The sequence below is a fragment of the Echinops telfairi genome, unplaced genomic scaffold (assembly GCF_000313985.2).
Source record: "Echinops telfairi isolate 266 unplaced genomic scaffold, ASM31398v2 ScPeMD7_5;HRSCAF=22, whole genome shotgun sequence".
NCBI classification, from domain to species: domain Eukaryota; kingdom Metazoa; phylum Chordata; class Mammalia; order Afrosoricida; family Tenrecidae; genus Echinops; species Echinops telfairi.
Window position 1 is genome coordinate 23022999 of NW_022103901.1, and position 20302 is coordinate 23043300.

At 39.1% G+C, this 20302-nt stretch overlaps 2 protein-coding genes across 2 annotated transcripts in view; both read right to left on the reverse strand.

Annotated features, from left to right (window-relative positions):
* The window catches only part of VWA3A (von Willebrand factor A domain containing 3A), a 161407-nt gene that overhangs the window by 72129 nt on the left and 68976 nt on the right, over positions 1–20302 (reverse strand). The gene's annotated exons all lie outside the window — the stretch shown is intronic.
* MOSMO (modulator of smoothened) overlaps positions 9098–20302 on the reverse strand; it is a gene marked incomplete at its 5' end in the record, with an annotated part of 80181 nt that continues 68976 nt past the window's right edge. The window contains 2 exons of the mRNA XM_045285055.1: positions 9098–9635; positions 17827–18039. Coding sequence (XP_045140990.1) covers positions 9451–9635; positions 17827–18039 — 398 coding nt within the window. The remainder of the gene's footprint in view (positions 9636–17826; positions 18040–20302) is intronic.

Consider the following 20302-nt stretch of genomic DNA (forward strand, 5'->3'; position numbering starts at 1 on the left):
GCGAAAGATGGCTGCTATCAGTAAAATGATAAAAATAACAAATGTTGGCAATGATGTGGAGAAATTGGAGCCCTTGTGCATGCCTGGTGAGGCTGTAAGGTGGTGGTCATTAGGGAAACAATTAGGTGGTGTTTCAAGAAGTTAAACAAAGGATTACCATGTTGTTGTTGCTAGGTGCTATTGATTGAGTCCTGACTCATCATGTACCATCTGACACAGCAACTTCACTCGCAAGTGTATATACAAGAGACCTGAAATCAGGATGTACACCCACCCATGTTACAACACTATTCACAATAGTCAAAAGATAGAAACAACCAAAGTGTCTTATCAGTATGAATGGATCAACAAGAGTATATACATGCAATGGTATATTAATGAGCCATAAAACAAATGACCAAACGAAAGACAGTTCCAGCTCATGGTGACCCAACGTGTTAGAGCAAAATTGAGCACCACTGAATTTTTGTGTATGTAATCCCCCCCCCCCCTTGTAATCTTTATGGCAAATTTCCAAGGCCTTCTCGGGTGCTACTGGGTGGCTTCAAACCATCAATTTTTCAATAAGTACCCGAGTGTAAATTGTCTGTACTACCCAGGGACCTTAATTAGCCATAACGAGAAATGAAATTTGAATACATGCTATGTCTTGGATGGATCTTGAAACAGTATGCTGAAATAACTCAAATGCCAAAGGACAAATATTGCAATATTTCATGCATCAAATATCTAATAGGCAAATGCATAGAAACAGGTTTATTAGTGGTTACCTGATGCTGGTGGGAACAGAACCCTGTGAGAAACCATCAGCGAGCTGCTCTTTGGGCTTTCTTGGAAATTCAAAGGGGCAGGTCTACACTGACTTACAGGGTCACTAGGCATTGGCATCAACTCTACGGCACGCAGTGGGCTGGTTGGAGGAGAGACTGGGCATTATTGCTGAAAGGAGTACTGTGTTTTCAGCGATGGAACTTTTAGAAATGATGCTGGCAATGGTAGCACAACATAGCGAATGTCATTTATGTTACTGACTTGTACACTCACAAGGGGTTAAAGTGGCAAATGTCTTAGATATTTTACCATAATAAAATTATTTTTTTACATAAAGAAATTTGTTCTGGATAATTCATTTTTTCTTTTTATAAATCATTTTATTAGGGGCTCTGACAACTCTTAGAACAATCCATAAATCAGTTGTATCAAGCACATTTGTACATATGCTGCCTTATCATTTTCAAAACATTTTCTACTTGTGCCCTTGGCAGCAGTTCCTCCACCCATACCCTCCCAACCCCTTGATAAATTATTTTAATATCTTACACCGCCCACTGTCTCCCTTCACCCACGTTTCTGTTGTTCATCCCCCTCAGGGTGTATGTGTATTATCCCCCAATCACTCAGTTGGTTCCCCCTTTCTCCCCACCTTCCCCCTACCCACATGGTATCACTACTCCCATTATTGTTCCTCAGGGGTTTATCTGTTCTGGATTCCATGTGTTAAGAGCTGTTATCTGTACCAGCGTCCATGTTTCCGTCCAGCAAGATTTGTAAGCTAAAACTGGGGTCATGGTAGTGATGGGGGAGGAAGCATTAAAGAGTTAGAGGAATGTTGTGTGTTGTCGGTACTATGAATTTTCTTTATTGGTTCTTCAACTGTATGTGTTTTGTTTTTTGGCCAGAGAAAAAGGCAATCGATGGGGGGAAAAATGAATCTGTATTATTTTTCATTGAAAACTTGAATGGTCTTAGACACATATTAAATATTTAAATAAACACAAGAATCCTTTATCACCCTGTGGTGTAGTGGTTATACATTGGGCTACAATCCTCTTGGTGGGCAGTTCAAAACCACCCTCTGCTCTGAGGAAGAAAAACTGGGCTTTCTGCTCCAATAAATATTAAATAAACATGAGAGTGCTAGAGAGAGGGCACAGCATTTATTTTATTGACTTGCTATGACAGATAACAAATGGGAATTGATTTAATAGTAATTAAACACATGAGCACTATTTATTCAAGTACCACAAAACGACCAGTCAGGGATAACCACATCTAAAACCAGATCAGATCCTCGGCCCTTTTCTTTAGCAGATAGAATTACAACTATCTTGGTAGAACTAACTCTGCAAAACACAGTAAGTGCATGGCTTTAAGACAGCACAGACCCCAGAAACCTCCGCCCAGAGTTCTCTTGAAAGCAGCAGGGTGTTTGCATCCTCCTGGGCCTCTGTATTAACTATCATGTTGGATGGAGCCTGGGTTCCATAGTACAGGTTCTTGAGTCCACCGAACAATGCTAAGGTCAATGAAATAGACATATTATGCAAATACTTACCAAGAAAATAATCAACTTATTTATACCATCCTCTGCCTTTAGGAAGAATTTTGTTGACATAATGCTGGGAGATAGGTGACTGGGTCGTTGAAATCTCCAGGTAATACTGTCATAATTTTCATTTATAAGCCAGCCTGTTTAGTCATAACTCAACATATAAAGCACTATTCTAGGTACCTAGGGAATATCATGTGATCAAGTCCTATTTCTGGCATTCAAAGACTTTATAATCTAGTTATAGAGAAATGTTTAATAATAACAGCAACTACCACATGAATACTGATTATCAGGCACTTCCTGTGCTTTCTCTCATTTAAACCAACAATTATCCTGTTTTTATTACTAGCCTCATGCTACAAATGAAAAAAAAAAAAGGCTCACTGTAGTCACACCCGCAGAATTGTGATACTGGGATTCAAACTGGGTCAGTTTTGTTGGGTGCTAGACTCCATTCTGACTCGTGACCCCATCTGATTGTGTAGAATGGCCTCATGATTTGCTGGGAGCCTTGCTGGTGTAATGGCTAAGCATTGGGCTGCTAACCACAAGGCCAGTTGCTTCAAACCACCAGCTTGCTCCACGGGAGAGATGAGCCTCTCTACTCCCATAGTTACCGTCTCAGAAACACGTAGGGGCCGTTCTACCCTGTTCTATATGGTCACTATGAGTTGGAACTGGCTTGATGGCAGTAGTTTGGAGCTTTAAGTCTTTGTGGCGCTGGCGAATATTGAAAATACCATGGACTGCCCAAAGAACTACCACAGTTAGCTTGGAAGGGCCGCCAGAATGCTCCTTGGAAGCAAGGATGGTGACTTCGTCTCATGTACTTTGAGCATTTTATCAGGAGAGTCCAGTCCATGGAAAAGGACATCATGCTTTGTGGAGGGGCAGTGAAACAGAGAAAGACCCTCAACACGATGAGGTAACACAGTGGCTCCAACAATGGGTTCAAATACAACAATTTTCAGGATGGAACAGGCCGGCGGTGTTTAGGGGGTGGGGGGCTGTTCTTATACGATTGTGTCAGAATCAACTCACCTAACCACCTAATACCAATCTTTATGGACTGCGGGATAGCACTGATATCAGAGAGGGCTTGGCTGAAAGCAGAGAATACCAAAAAGATATTTCCCTGTGTTTTGTCTATACAAAGGTATTTAACGGTGTGGATCTTAACAAATTATAAACAACATTGCAAAAAAAAAAAGCACAAAAGGTTAGATATGAGAGGCTTTGAAAAGCTGGAACAATTCCATTATCTTTTAATTCCACTTTTTGAAGCCCCACTATCTGAATAATATCTTTTAAGTTTTTATAAATGAAACTGATTGCTCTATTTTCAATTTTACTTCAGAGCCACATGTATGCACTGAAGGAGCTGCATTTGGCTCTGGAGCCGCAGTTTGCCGAAACCTTGGGCTATAGGAATGGCAGAAATGTGAATATGGAAATTACCTGCTTTTTTCAGGGAAGGCAATTTCGGCAGAATTAAAATGGATCAAAGTAGATGGAGAGTAGATGAAGTAAGACTAGTTCAGATGGTGTCTTAGTTATTCAGTGCTGGTGTATCAGAAAGACAAGCGGACGGACGGCTTTAACAGCTTATTTTATTCTCTCACTGTCTGAATTGTAGGGGAAAGCTTTCTGCTGGCTCAGTTTAGGAAGGCTTCGTTTGCTTTCAGGATCTGTAGATCTGGCATTCTTTGAAGATCTTCATGTAGCTTAGCATGAGTCTGCCCTGGATCGAAGAGGTTCCCAGTGTAGGGATCACAGAACTCTGCTCTTCGCTCCCCCCTTCTTGGTGGTAGTCGGTCCCTCTCTTCTCTTAAAATAAAATGTGTTGCAGTCCACACTTCGGGGAAACTCTCCTATCAGATTAGGGTTGTGACAGGATTAAGGATGGTACATACATCCTTTTACAGCCCATTAGTTGATCACATCATGGGTGATCATTATATAAATTTGCCCAACGACTGAGAATCACAGCCCAGCCAAGCTAAGAAATTTTTGTGGGCCACAATTCGACAGATTACAAAAAACGTGAAAATTGTTCCAGGCCCCAAACCCATTTGTTCCTGTGTTGAGTGCTGACTGGGTTGTAAGATTTAGGGGTTGGGTTTACTGAGGCCTTGAATTCATTGGAAAATGGAAACCCTAGACATACTTTTAGATTTCGTTCAGTGCTAATATTTTATGAGGGGGGACATCTCTTCTTAAAGTTTAACCTTGCAGGGGGCAGGGGTTGTTCTTATACTGTGATTTGAACTCGGGCTGATTTGTAGAAACCTTGGACAGGCCTGAAAACAGCAATCTAGTGTTGTTGTTTTTTCTGGGGAGAGAAAACTTTACAAACAAATACAGCATTGACTTTCTATAATACCATTTATAACTAACCACCTATATTTCATTGTGGGATTAAGTGTGGCCAAGAAGAACTGACTTGGCATAAAAAGGACCAAGGTTCTCTGCTTGGTGTTTTTCCTAAAATCTTCTCCAAAAGTGGCTAAAATGGATTAAGATGTCTGTTAAAAGTGGCTAAGCCAAATTAAGATAATTTTGAACCCGTGTTATTTCTTTTTAAAAGTATTTCAGGTATTATCAAACAGAAGGATTAACTTTAGAAATTTTAGGATTAAGCCTACCATTACAAATTCTCACTACTCCATTCATTAATGGGTATAGAAAAAAATCCTTCATGTCTTTAACCAATGTTCAAAAATAAGTTAGATTTGGCTTATATAAAGAAAGAATGATCGCCTCATTAGGGTCTATTAGGAACTTTCTCAGTTTTAGTACTGAAAGTACTACGTCCCAGGAAACCAAGCCCCAAGAATATTCAAAGCCCATTTCCCCCCTTAGATCCCAAACTTGCCAAGAGACTTCTAAAAAGACCATACAAAGAAATAGCAGCAGAGGTAACCACAGTGTCATTTTGTTATTAGGCTGGGCTAGTCCTGATAGGCCAACAGAGAGCTACGAAAAGCTATGTGGGAACACAGGGCCTCTACATGGCTCCTCCACACCCAAATAAAATCTTAGGACTTCGATCTGTTGGCTTGCAGCAGACCGAAGACTGAAGCAAAGAGAAATAAGCTTGTGTCTTTGCAGGGAAGAAAAGATGGCTGACCTGGGTGCTCTGGCTCAAGTTCTCTGCCCCAATCCCCAGAAAGACGATGCAGCAGAAGTGGGAGCTACGAACATGTGATCTTTTATTGCTGAGTGACTCTTTTAACTGGTAAAATACTCCACGTCCTGGAATATAACAGCATCTCTTTTCTAGGCACAAGTAAGCCGAGTTAGGAGGGAAGGAAATCCTGCACAATGTAACAAGAGAACCAATTCAAGAGTCAATGAAACCGCTTTAAGAAACCAACTTTTAAAACCAAAACTTATTTCAAAGTAATAGAAGGCTTTTTAGTTTCTTTAGTAGACAATTTATTTTGATAAACTTGCTCAATAACAAAAATACAAGTGAAGAAAATTATGTCCATTTTATACAGTTTGTATTAACAATTTGTTTTGAAACTATTAATTGAAAAATATTATAACCAATTAGAAAACAATTCTTAATAAAGTTTGGGATAATATACAGACCTTGATCACAAACTTTAAAATCTCTTGAGGTGATACAACCAGTAAGTCCTGTGTAAGGTTCCCTACCTATACAAACCATTCTTTTCCTTCATCTATTTTTATCCTTCAAAACTTTTCTGCAAGACAGTTTAGTGTTTTGAATTGTGAATATAAATTTAACTTTGTAAAGGAGATCAAAGTGGGTTGAAAAGACAGTTACTACAATCAGTAATTTGTGGCTAGTAGTCTTTTAATAAAGACAAAATAAATGCAACATGTTCTTTCCATGTAGCCCACGAGGCAAAACACGAGTGAGGAGTACAACCAAAGCTGGGTTCTGAGGCTTCTTCAGGCCTTTCTCTAAAGTCAACAGATTGCTTATCACCAGGACGATTTATTGTCGTTTAAGAGATTAACAATGAATTCACAGAACCACAGAGGAGACATATCAGAGCTTTAGGCAAAAGGGTCAAAACCAATTGTTTTGGTCATCTAGGACATTAAGATGGAGTAGAGAGGGGAAACGAAAAGGAGCCATCCTTCAAAAACGAAACAAACACAACGGGAATTAGGTTTGTAAGAGACGGAAGAGTGAGTCAGAAAAGCTACATACACACATTAACAACATAGAACATGGATTACCTTTGGAAGTAACCACACTGAAATACTTGTTTTCAATGAACAGAAGAATTTTCATGTTTACAGATGCTTACGCATGTTCAATAGGAGCTTCCAAAATTGTCAATTAAATCTTGTGCAAATAAAACCTATAAATAGTTTTCAGCAGATTTTACAGTGATGTTCTTAGGTATGAAAAGAATGCACACACTAAAAACAATGTAAAAGACAAAAGTTTGACAAATGATTGCACCATAAAACAGTGTTCTATATACAGTTTACAAGATATGGTTTCCTGCTATAAATTAATACTGTACTATGGAGTACTTAATATAGTGACCTTTTAAACAACAACTGCTGACAGTTGTCTATCTTTTCATGTACAGCATTTATAGAGTTCTAAGTGAATGAGTCCGTTTCAATGTTGGGTCTGGAAGGGTGCAAGGCGTGACTTCACACACTACTTGATGAGATGGCTTGGCTCCTAGGTGAGAGCACTGACGGGCTAGACGGCCCTTCACCAGCCACTGACGCACCAGGCCTCCAGACAATGAGGAAATTAAAGACAACTTAATGGTTTGGGTAATAGATACAAACAAAACCTTAAATTTTGTAAAATGCAGTATTACTGTGAGTGAAAGAAATAAACAGTGGGGAAATTCTTAGCAGCTGAGAAACTCTCTCTCCCCACGCTCATGATCCAGTTAAGAACCTTTTGAGAAACTATTTACAATAAAATTCATCTTTTGGAAGAGAAAAAAGCTCTTGGTCAGATCACAAATTAATGTGAACCATGCTTTGCTAACACCTTTTCTCCGTGGTATAAGGTGACGGCCAACGCTTTCCTTCAGAGCGATCCATTTAACGGAGGGCACGTCAAATCACCACGGGAATGGCAATCCCAGACGGCCACAGAACAAGTTCAGTGGCAGTCTTAGAACTGACTAGAGGACAGTGTCCCCCCTCAGACATTGCTCAAGGTTTGTTTCCCCTGGCAAGGAAATGTGTGACATTCCCCCCAGAACACTTAATTAACACCCCCGCAGTGGCTCACCTCTGACCCTCCACCAGAAGTGAGCTGAAACACTGGGGCTTCCTTTCACAATGAAATACTGCTAAATAGTACGATAAAAAATGTCAAACTCTCTGAGGAGGTAGTCCCATCTCTGAAGCAATCATTCTAGATTTCATAACCAAGCTTCTTAAGAAACAGTGCACTAATTCCTTCTTGGGTGAAGCACTGGCTCCACAGGACTCTAACTCTTCTGACAGGGACATTTGGGTTTTGCCATTTTACCACACAGCAGAAAAACTCAGCTCCATTGCCATGAACGACCCTCCTGCCCACAGTTCAAACAGGAGATTATCTATAATGCTCACCTGAAAAAAACAACTAAGCTTTGACAAGAAGGCATGAAAATGTGGAGAAGAGAAATACTGAAGATTAAAATTTTTTTGTGGGTTCCAGGTTAGCTGTGATGCTCCTTGTAGGAAAAACTTAAAGCTGTGGGTTTAGTACAGCCCTTTAAAATAAATGCAAAAATGTCAGCTTTTAGCAAAAAGGCATATAGCGCATAAAGGAAAAACATTGTATTGCTCAGGTTTTTGGTAAAGGGGATGCATCAATACTGCTTACAGATGAAAGGAACATAAATTAATTGGCATTTTATGGCAGGATAAAGTTAGTGTTGTAAATAGCCAAACTATGTTTCCTAGTGAACTCTGTATTTATGTAAAAATGTGTGCTTAAACATAGAAAATGCATTATTAATGTATGACTGTGCCAGTAGAAAAGAGAATCTCTGTACAACAGACAACAGTGGCTAATAATTTAGATGGCATCAGAGTCCCCAAATTATTAGGTCTGAACTTCAAAATATGACATGATCTTACCATTTCCTATCATATACAAATAAATTAACCCTACAAAGAATTTTTAGCTTAACTTAAAATTGCACCTAGAAAGGTATGGGATTATTTGTACCTATTACAAAAACCTGTTAAAATCAAGGGCTGCTACAAAGAATGAGGTAAACTGAAGACTCTCTCCACTGTACAGCCTTCAGAGAAATGGCTTTTGTTTCTATTGAATTCTAGGTTTGCACACCACAGTGTTTTGCTAGCAAAGCAGTCAAAGTTCTCTTCCAGGAACTGTTTGCATGTGTGTGTATAAATTTACACACCCATACTCCCACACACACATATATACACTGTATACTGCATCAGCAAAATATATATATTATATATATATTTATATAAATATAAGGAAGATTTCTCCCACCCACCCCAAACAACATATTTCTTAGTGTTTGATTTTTTTTTTTGTACACAGAGAATAAGGAAATTTTAGAATTTTTACATACATTTTAGCAAACAGGTTTTGATCTACTGGCTTCTTGGTGTCAAAATGCAATGGCGATCCGCTCTGGTGAACAAGGCTCACACCATCACAAGGAAACTCAGAACACTACTCTTTAGGAGGTGAGGCCAGCCCCACTCGAACTTCTCTTAGATCCCTCTGGTCCACCATGATTCATAAATACTTAAGACTCCCTCCCCTCCCACCCCCGCCTCAAATGAATCATTAGACAATAAAAACGGAACAACAGAGTCATAAAGGGCCACATGCTTTTCAGTATAAAGCATTCTCCTTCACTAGGTTGCTATCACAGTGCAGACCTGACTGCCTGAATATGCTCAGGAGATTTAGTCAATATTGTCTGTATTTGGTTATGGAAAAGGCTCTCATTTTTTAAAAAATCCAAAGTGCATAGTGAGAACAAATCAAAGCATTGTCTTCTTTCAACATCAGTTTCATCTAAGCATCTTCCTCTGAGAAGGCTGCTCAGATGCCTTGCCTTTGTTCACCCCTCCTTCAAAAAAAAAAATTAAAAAAAAAAAAAGTCAAGCAATTTAGACATTCATCAGCCTGGTAAACAAACTTTGCCTGCAAATAGAAGTCCTACTATTGTAAAGAAAATGGATAAGACAAAAAGTACATATGATGACCCAACTACTGTATTGTTGGGTAATTTATAAGGTTGACCTCCGACTTCGTTGATGTAAAATCCTATTGGAAATATTAGGGCAGCCATACAGAAAAGGATCACTGTAAAACAAACCAAAATATAACATTAGTAACACAGTTTGGTGATTAAGAAAACAATGAAAATTTGGCACAAAGGAAGTTAACAAGAAAGGTTGTAGTTAAATTTGCTAAAACATGGGTCACGTATAAAGAGATTTACATATATTATAAGCCACATTATACCCCCAGAAGCCTAACAATTAAATGTAGTAAAAGATGGGGTAGTCTTTTACAGAACTAGAATGGTTTTGAACACTAGCATTAAGAAAGGATTTCACCAAACACTCTCAGTATTCACGTTCTTCTTGACCACTTAAGAACAATGGCTAGGGTCAGATAGGGGCGCAGTCCTGGCTCTACTACTCAACAGCTGGGCAGTCTTAGGCAGCTAGCTCTGTTTCCCTCTCTTACTCGGATTTCACGTCAGTCTGAAACGGAGTGTGGTGAGGGCTGCACGACACGTTTTAATAGATGCAAACCACTGCAAAAAGAGTCAGTCAAGTCAGTCAGTGAAAACGCCTCAGACGTCTAAGGTGATTAGCAAGTCGTCTGACCACTTATCGTGGACAACGGTTCCCTCTCAAAAAGGAATTTCAGTCAGGCTGCTGGAGGGGGAAAAAAAAAATCAAGGTTAAATGGGGAAACCTTTTTTGAACTTGTACACATACTGAAATACGGTATCTGTTAAAACACTGATATATAGCAGAAAAACCGGGGTCTGGCCACTAGTTCAGCAAACAGTATGCTCCACAGATCTTGAAGACAAGTTGGCTTTTCCTAAGAAAATATTTGATGCCTTTTGAAAGCATACGGGTCAAATGTTCATCATTCTTTACGTATCTTTAGAGTAGAAACATTTCTTCAGTGTAATGTGTAACATTCCTTCTGTATCAAGCAGATATAATTATTATAGTTACTATATAGGAAAAGTTGGAACTCTGAATTATACCTGAATGAGAAACCTTTTCTAAGTGAAACTTATCCCCAGAGATATTGGCAAAATCACAGATAAACATATCGGTTGACATTTTTTCTCTTGTGCTAGTAAATCAACAAAATTTAATAAGGAAACCCTCAAAGAGTCAATTAGGAATCTTTTTTTTTTTCTAAAAGGAATAGCAATGCATTAAAAATAACATTAAAAAAATAAGACAGTAGTTTAAGAAAAATACTGATATTATTGTTTGCTCTGTACCATTTAGGTAGATTATTTTATACTACACAGGCACAGATTCTATTTCATTTGGGGCAAAGTACCACATAAGATCATATTTCCTAAGTACACTTGAATTCTTTAAGATATCTACTACAGAATGACTTAAAACTTCAAATATGAAAGTTTTACATTTGGCCTTTTTGCTGTACAAGTCAAAAAAATCCAATCTCACTGTCACTTGCATGGATTCTAATTCACAGTGGCCTCATATAGGGTTTTCCTGCGTCTTCTCCCAAGAACCTTGCAGTTAGCAGCCCAACTCCGAATCCCGAGAGCCATCAGGAAAATAATCAATAACCTTATTAGTGCTGCCAATGCTCACCTATTATTATTACCTATTGTCAACTTCTGGGAGCCAGGGAAGTGCAGTGGTAACAAGTTGGGCTGCTCACAAGGTCAGCCATTTGAAACCACCAGTTCAGCTCTCCACTCCTGTAAGCGACAGTCTTGGAAGCCCACGGCAGTAGTTCTACCCTGTCCAACAGGGCAGCCGTGACTCGGAATTGACTTGGTGGCAGAGAGTCTGCTTTCGTTATTAATGTCTACAGGTTCTTATGGCTTATTATGGTTTGGGAAGTAATATGAAACCACAACAGACGAAGAAAAACAATGGGACGAGGTTTTTGTTTTAAAATAAAAATTTACATTTCAATCTGTAAACTGGTGCGTCAATGTTATCACTATCCTAATTTCTATGGTAAGCGAATCATCTATACTTTATAATGGAATAACCATTGAGTGACTAGATTTAAGGTAGAATTTAATATTTAAACTAAGTTAAACATTTTCTAATTTTCACTGGGAAATGCTTAATTACATCTTAAGGGAACAATGGACTCAATCCAATCTTGGTTTCAATGAAAAAAATAAGCTGTCTATATTGTGAGGATCAGATTTCATGTATGTGGATGAGCTTTCCTAAGGTATAGCGAAATGTGAGTTTGCTTTAGATAGGAAAATATTATTAATGCTAATAATATCTTTTGAGGATAAAGTTCTGGGCCCTAAGTAAGTTTGTAAAAACTTATCTTCATTTTCTCTTTGGTTTAGATTTCTTGGTGAAAAGAGGCAAACATTGGGTGCATTAAATATTATAATGCATGGTGGCCAAGGAAAGGACAAGCGTCCAAGAAAACACATCTTTCTTTCCTTGCCCCTCAAGGCGAGTCTTATCATGGGAGGGTGCTGAGAGGTATTTTCCCACTGTAAACACCCACTAGAAAATGCTACCCTCATCTTCAAGACAAAAGCCACAATTTCAGTGAAGTAGAAATAACAGTAGAAAAGGAAATAAATGGACAAATACACCCACTGGTGTTTAGTTGATTACAAATACTGTGACCTCCTAACACAGTAGAACTGGGGTTTCATAGGGTTTGCCAGGGTAAAAATGTAGCACATTGCTGTACCTGTTTTCTGTGGAATGGCTACTGAGTTTGAACTGGCAACCATTTGGTTCGCAGCCATATACGCGGCCGTGGCACCATCGAGGCTCATCAAAACATAAATATGAGGAGGCTTCAAAGAGTTCTTGGGAAAATTCCATGATTTTTTAATTCAATTTTTTCCAGAACTTTTTGAATTCCTCATATAGATGAAATAATATTTGAAAGGACTGAATGAACACACAGGAGGGTGTCCAATCACTTTCAAGAGTGTAATCCCAGCAGACCAGCCAGCTCTGGTAACGATGCTGCAAAGAGTCAGGCAGCATGATGTTGTTTATGTGAGATTAACTCCAAGATTATTCTGCTATGTTAAACACCTAGCAACAGAATAGTGAGCCACACACACACACGCATTGTATATATGTGTGGTGTTCTGTAAATATATACATGAAACATCTTTGCTACAAATTCACAGAAACTAGTAAGCAATGGTTGCCTAATAAAAATCTATTATTGGATTGCTGAATGACAGGGCCAAAAGTGACTTTTCACTTGGTTACCATTTTATAAAATTTATAAAAATTTTGAATTATGTATTAGATGCACATATTGCCTATTTTAAAAATTAAGATATATAAATACAAAACAAAAGAAAATTACATTGCATTTGAAAGTAACCACACAAACTTAAAAGTAGGAGAATTTGAAGGGGGAATAAAAAAAGACAACTGTAGTTTTTCTTTCTTTTTTTGGGTCACAATAACCAATGACTCATTTGAGTACTTTAATGCTTTCTTTGACTCATACTACTTTGCTAAATCCTATTTAAAATTTTGGTATTCAGAGCATACGCATCTCCAAATGTGAACAAGACCAACAAGCTAAATCCGTCCGCACTGACTTTACTGCACCCTTTGAGTGAATTTTATCTGCATAAAGTCATTGTGCGAAGCTAAGTAAATGAGGGTTTTGCTACCAGGGTCCCATTCCACACACACACACATGCACAGATTTATTCCGAACAAGCTATGTTTAAATGTGCTTCTGCTATATAGGGTCACCATGAGTCAGAACTGACTTGATGGCAACAAAGAGGTTTTAGGTGTTTGTTTGGAGTATAAGTAGACGGCCACAGATGAGTTGTCTAAATACTAAACCTGTCTTAGTCTCCTTATCACCACACGTTTGTCAGTTTGTTACACTGTAGTAGTGTTTTTCTTACTGCTATGATATCGGGAACTAAGGCGCACAGGTATTTCAAATGCCAGCAGTGTAACCCAAATAGACTATATTGAAAGAGACAATGAAGACAGATGCAGTATCACCTGTTAGTACAGGTCCAGCAGCCTTCTGAGGGCCAGACCATCAATTGTTCATGTGCAAGTTCAGGTTCAAGCTGAAGAAAATGAAAACAAGTCTACAAGAACCAAAGTACAATCTCAAGTATATCTTATCTGATTTTAGAGACTATTTCAGAATAGATTTGATAACATCAAAGACATACATAAAGAAATTTTAAAGACAGGAAAGGGAACTAAAAGCCCTACGGATAAAATATTTAATGACGCAAGAAGCAGCACAAGAAGATGGAAGGCACACACACAGTCGGAGAACTGAAAAGAATTAGTTGACACAACCATTTTAGGAGGCAGCAGCATATGGCTAAAAGCCGATGTTACTGAAGGAAGAAATAGAAGTGGCACGGAAGGTACTGCTAAAATACAAGACTCCAGGAATTGATGGAATACCAGTTGAGATGCTTAACAAACAGATGCAGCATTGGAGGTGCTCAGCTGTCTGTGCCAAGACATTTCTAGACAACAACCTGGCTGGAAGATATCTATGTTTGTCATTTCAAAGAAAGGTGATACAACGGAATACTCAAGTTATCAAACATTATCACTAATATCACACGCACATAAAATTTTACTGAGGATAATTTTAAACTGGTTGCAACAGTATTTCAACAGGGAGCTGCCAGAACTTCAAGTCATATTCAGAAAAGGATTTTGCATTGCTAACATCAGATGGATCTTGGCTAAACACAGAGAATACCAGAAATATATTTACTGTGTTTCACTGATTATGCAAAGGCATTTGACTGTGGATCATGACAAATTATGGATAGAACACCTATCTAGAACACCTAATTGTGTTCATGAAGAACTTGTACATAAATACAGGGATACTGCATGGTTTACAATCGGGAAGGGTGTGTGTCAGGGTTGTATTCTTTTACCATACTTATTCAATTTGCATGTTGAGCAAAAAATCTGAACAGTTGGACTACATGAAGAAGTACACAGCATCAAGATTGGAGGAAGAGTCATTAACAGCCTGAAATATGTAGGTGACATACCATGCTTGCTGGAAGCAACAAGAACTTCAAGTACTTAATGAAGAACCTTCAAGTTTGGTTACAACCTCCAGTATAAACCATACCTCAACATAAACAACATAACATTCCTCACAAGTAAGTAGACCACTAAGTGCTCTTCGTCATCTTCCCTGTCCCTCTGCTGCCGCAGCCATGAAAGTCGAGCTGTGCAGTTTCAGTGGGGACAAGATTTACCCTGGACACGGGAGGCGCTACGCCAGGACCGCTGGAAAGGTTTTCCAGTTTCTTAATGCAATTTCTTAATGCAAAATGCGAATCGGCATTCCTTTCCAAGAGGAAACTTCGGCACATAAATTGGACTGTTCTCTACAGAAGGAAGCCCAAAAAGGGGCAATCGGAAGAAATTCAAAAGAAAAGAACCTGCCGTGCAGTCAAATTCCAGAGGGCCACCACTGGTGCATCTCTAATATAATGGCTGAGAGGAATCAGAAACCCAAAGTTAGAAAGGCCCAACGAGAGCAGGCTATCGGGGCTGCCAAGGAAGCAAAAAGGCAAAGCAGGCTTCTGAAAAGAGCAATGGCCGCTACGAAGGCCCCACAAAGGCAGCACCTGAGCAAACGATCGGGAAGCCTGTGAAAGTGTCCGCTGCCCGGGTGGGTGGAAAACGCTAAGTTGGCAGCTAAGACTTTCAAATAAAGACGCAACCATTAAACATAAATAAATAAATAAATAAATAACAGCACTAAGTAATATCATTATCAACAGAAAAAAGATCGAAGCTGTCAAAGATTTCATTTTACCTGGATTGACAGTCAATGCCATAGACAAGAAATTAAGTGACAGACTGAGTATTAGGCAAATCTGGTACAAAACCTCTTTCAAGTGTTTAAAAAATACATAAAGATGTCACTGAAGATTTAAGGTACGCCTGACTCAAGCCACAGCTATTTTTAATCGCCTCATATGCACGCAAACGCTGGACAATTAATAAAAAGACCGATGCCTTTGAATCGTGACATGTGTGAAGAATACTGGAATGCCAGACGAATGAAGGAATATGCTGAGCAGTATAGCCCAAATGCTCTCTAGAAACAAAGACGACGAGACTTCCTTTTTCTATACTTTGGACATGTGATCAGGAGGGACTAACCCTTGGCAAAGGGCATCATGCTTGGTAATGTGAGGGTTAGTGAAAAAGAGGAAGCCCCTCGGGGAAGCTGGACCGACCCATGGCTGCAACAATGAGCTCTCACATAGCAACATGCATGACGATAGGGCAGGACTGGGCAGTGTTTTGCTCTATTGCACACTGGGTTGCTGTGAGTAGGAACTGATTTGATGGCACTTCACAACACCAACAGGCTCCTTACGGTGTTTTAAAGAATACAAAGTCCATTGCAAACAATGGTTTATGAGGACATCTGCTAGTCCAATTAAGTGCAGAGAGATCAGTTCAGAAGGCTATGGAGTGTGCTTTTTGAGACTCAAAAGAAGGAATCTTGACGCATTTTCTCAAAGGACACAGGACAATCACAGGATTTTATTACAAAAAGTTCTAAGAGTTTGAAAACTGCATCAATGAGAAAAAGACTAGGAAATTTATAGTCGGGAAATTTTTTCCCATCAAGACAATGCACCTTCAAAGGCAGCAAGGGCTGCCCTAGGGAAAATTTCATTAGGAAATCCTTCCCTATCCACCCAAGTCCCGATGTTGCCTGATTCCGAACTTTTTTGTTGGTCCCCAAATGCAAGAGAACATTGAAATGGAACAAAATTTGGGTCACCAGCGGATGCCAAAACTGCCATTTTAATGTGCTGTAAATTGGAAGAGTACAGAATTCTTTGAGAAAGGTTAAGATCTATACCATCAGAAGTACATTGAGAGAGATGAAGATTAAGTTAAGAAACAATACCTTCATATTTTGACATTTTGTTTAATATTCTATGATTTTGTAGCAATACATTTTAATTTACCCACCTAAGAGTCAAAGAATCAGATTCTCTTCAAATTCCTTACCAATGTCCTTTAATGTAGAATCATTCTCTCTATAATTGCCTCTAAACTCTACTCTCCAAAAAATAATGTCTCGAAGGTTGGCTTGATAGGTGAAAGACCAACTTTTTCATGCTGCTTAACAAAGATGGAGATTTTGTTGCTCTGAATTTTAAAATTAAGGGGGAGATCAGAGACACGATTATAAAGACAGAGTCAGAAGCATACACTAAAGAGAATTTCAAAGAGCGAGAGAGAGAAATAGACTCTAAGGTCCTGAAAGGTCTATGAGATTTTCCTTCCACCCTCATCATACTCATTCTAAATGAAAACATCAAGGGAAAGCAAGCTCTGTTAAAATATTCCTTTAAAACAACCGCCGCCAGCTCCTTGTCCAAACCTGAGATGCTTGAAGGTGCTGAATGCACTACATCAAGCCCCTGGTATTTGGCATAGTTCTTGTCATCCTGTTTCTTCAGAGTACGGTTTCTTAACATTGCTACTACTGTGTTATGGACGGCTATCCTGTGTACTGTAGGGGACACACACACACACACACACACACACACACTCCCAAAACATTTCCAAATGTTGCTTGGGGTGGCAAAATTGCTTTTGAGAAAGTAGCTGGGAGATAAAATGACAGATATATAATTTCTTGTCCACGTTGTTTCTTTTGTTTAATCTGGGACAATTCTGTGCATTGGAATTAAACCACTTTTGCAAAGCAGAAGAACATGTATACTATGTAAATATGTCACGCCTATGGGCATAGCAAAATAAAGAAATATTGATAAGCAATGATAAAAAAATCAAATATTCCTAATTTAGCAAAGTCAGAAAACAGCGCAGAATAGAAACTAAACATCTATTATATTAAAGAGCAAGCCATAACCTTCATCTAATTTCTATTTTTGTTACTTTTTCTCCTAGATTGATCTTTATTGGCTAGAAGATACCAATACCTACAAAAAGAGGGGAAAACTTAGGCCACTGGGAGCTCTGAGTCACAAAGTCAGAAAACGTATGTCACAATGGGAGCAAAAATCGAACTCAAAACAGTAACATTTCACACAAAGTGATTAAGGCTTTGGATGTCCTGATCTCATACTGAGAATTCTGGAGAACTGGCTGGACTGCAGAGAGTCCATTGCAAGGGCAGACACAACTTGCGCTCTTTGATGAGTATGGAGTCCTTATTATTGGCTCTTGATTATCTTCATCAAAAGGCCAGTGTGTGTTTCTTCTAGACAAACTTGTAAGCACGGGTTACTTACTTCCAGTGAATGCTATCCATCGAGCATACTTTGTAGCTTCTCTTCGCCAGTGGGAAGCCACCAGCAAACCACAAGTGACAGTCAATGAAATGATCCCCATGATGATAAAAAACAGCGTGGTGACCCACTCTGGGGGGAGCCGGGGAGGGATGCACGTTCGGTCTCGTCCATGGATTGTTTGACACTGTCGCACTAGGCCCACAGTGAGTGCTCCTGAGAAGATGCAAAAGTTGAGAATACTTTAGTTGGTATGGTATACCCCCCAAAATATTCCTTACCACCACTCCTTTAGTCCTTAAGTCTTATTTCTGCATGAGTCAGTTGAGCACTTATTTCCATTGAGTCCTATTTCAGCATTCTGCAGTTTACAAGGAAGTAGTACTTCCTTTAACATACTAAGGAAACTCTTAATACAAAAAACCTTTGCCTCCATGAACTGCTTCCTTTGTCATGAAACCAGAACTGGATGGTGCCCAGCTACCATTAGTGAACATTCTGAGCACAGTTTCTAAACAAGAATCCTGATTGCAAGGGGGAGAAAAATCAGAGCAAAATTTTACATTCTCATGGGATCTAGATTTTTGTAAAGTCTTGAAATCTGGATGAACCCCAAAAGACTACTGTCCAGGGATACTCTTTAAACCAGTGGTTCTCAACCTTCCTAAAGCTGAGATCCTTTAATACAGTTAATCATGTAGTGGTGACCCCCCAACCATAAAATTATTTCCATTGCTACTTCATAACTGTAATTTTGCCAGGGTCATGAATCATAATGTAAATATCTAATATGCAGGATTTATTTTCATTGTTACAAATTGAACATAATTAAAGCAAAGTGATTAATCAAAAAACAATATGTAATTATATATTGTGAAATATTTATTTCTAATTAAAAATAAATGAAATTTTGTCTTGAAGCATGGTGTAGCATGGGTAACAGGCTTCACACCAGGTACTCGTATGTGGGCATATCTGCATGTGGGTGGACCTGCGTGGAGAAGGATAGAGGAGCGGTGTCTCGGTTCCTAAGACCATGGGAAATAAGTGTTTTCCGATGGTCTTAGGTGACCCCTGTGAAAGGATCGTTCGACCCCCAGAGGGGTCACTACCCACAGGTTGAGAACCGCTCCTTTGAACCATAAACCAAATATACCCTCTAAAATAATTTTAAAACCTAAGCATAGTTAACCAGTAAAGCTTATCTGCCTTGAATATTACACTCTTTTAAGATCTATCTATATGGAATAAAATGGACAACATTGAATCTGAAAGATTAGATAGAAAACTTAGTGGGTAGAGTTTATGCCAATCAGTGAGGAACATCTCAGAAAAGGAGATGTTGAAGAATACAATTAGTATCACTGAACTGTACAAACAGAAACTACTGGTCCATGTTCTGTGTATTCTCAGGATAGAAACAAACAAAAAAATAAAACAAAGCCTGAAGTCACAGTAAAAGGCAGTTTATTTAGCCTTCCATTAAATACTTGTGGCGTTGTGTGTTATCTTAGGGATAACCAGGAACCAGATGGATGAAGTTTCTGCACTCGCTGAGTTTGTATGCTAGCAGAAACATTTGGAATTTTTCTATTTCCAAATCCACAACCCATTGAAGTCACAGTACAGTTGAAGGCAAACTTGAAATGTCTAATTAGAATACATAAATAAAATTATATAATGAATTAAATACTGTTGGTAGGTGTCAACGAGTTAGCTCCAACTCATAGCAAGACTAAAAGCAATAGATTTTTAAAAAAATAAATCATTTTACTGGGGGCTCGTACAGCTCTTATCACAATCCACACGTACATCCATTGCATCAAGCACATTTGTGCATCTGTTATCACCATCATCAAAACATTTTCTTGCCACTTTAGCCTTTCGTATCAGCTCTTTCCCCCCCTCCTTCCCTCACAAACCCTTGATATTTTTCCATGTCTTGCACTGTCCGATGTCTCCCTTCACCCACTTTTCTGTTGTCCGTCCCCCAGGGAGAGGGTTATATGTAGATCATTATGATCGCTTCCCCCTTTCTCCCACACCTTCCCCTTCCCCCCCTGGTATCTCTCTCATTATTGGTCCTGAGGGGGTTATCTGTTCTGGATTCCCTGTGTTTCCAGCTCTTAACTGTATCAGTGTACATTCTCTGGTCCAGTTGAATTTGTAAGTTAGAATTGGGATCATGATAGTGGGGTGGGGGGTGGGGGGAGAATTAAAAAACTAGAGGAAAGTTGTATGTTTCATCGTTACTACACTGCACCCTGACTTACTCATCTCCTCCCCGTGACCCTTCTGTAAGGGGATGTCCAGTTGCCTACAGATGGGCTTTGGGTCTCTACTCTGCACTCCTCCTCATTCACAATGATATGATTTTTTTGTTCTTTGATGCCCAAGACCTGATCCTATTGACACCGTGTGATCACACAGGCTGGTGTGCTTCTTCCATGTGGGCTTTGTTGCTTCTCAGCTAGATGGC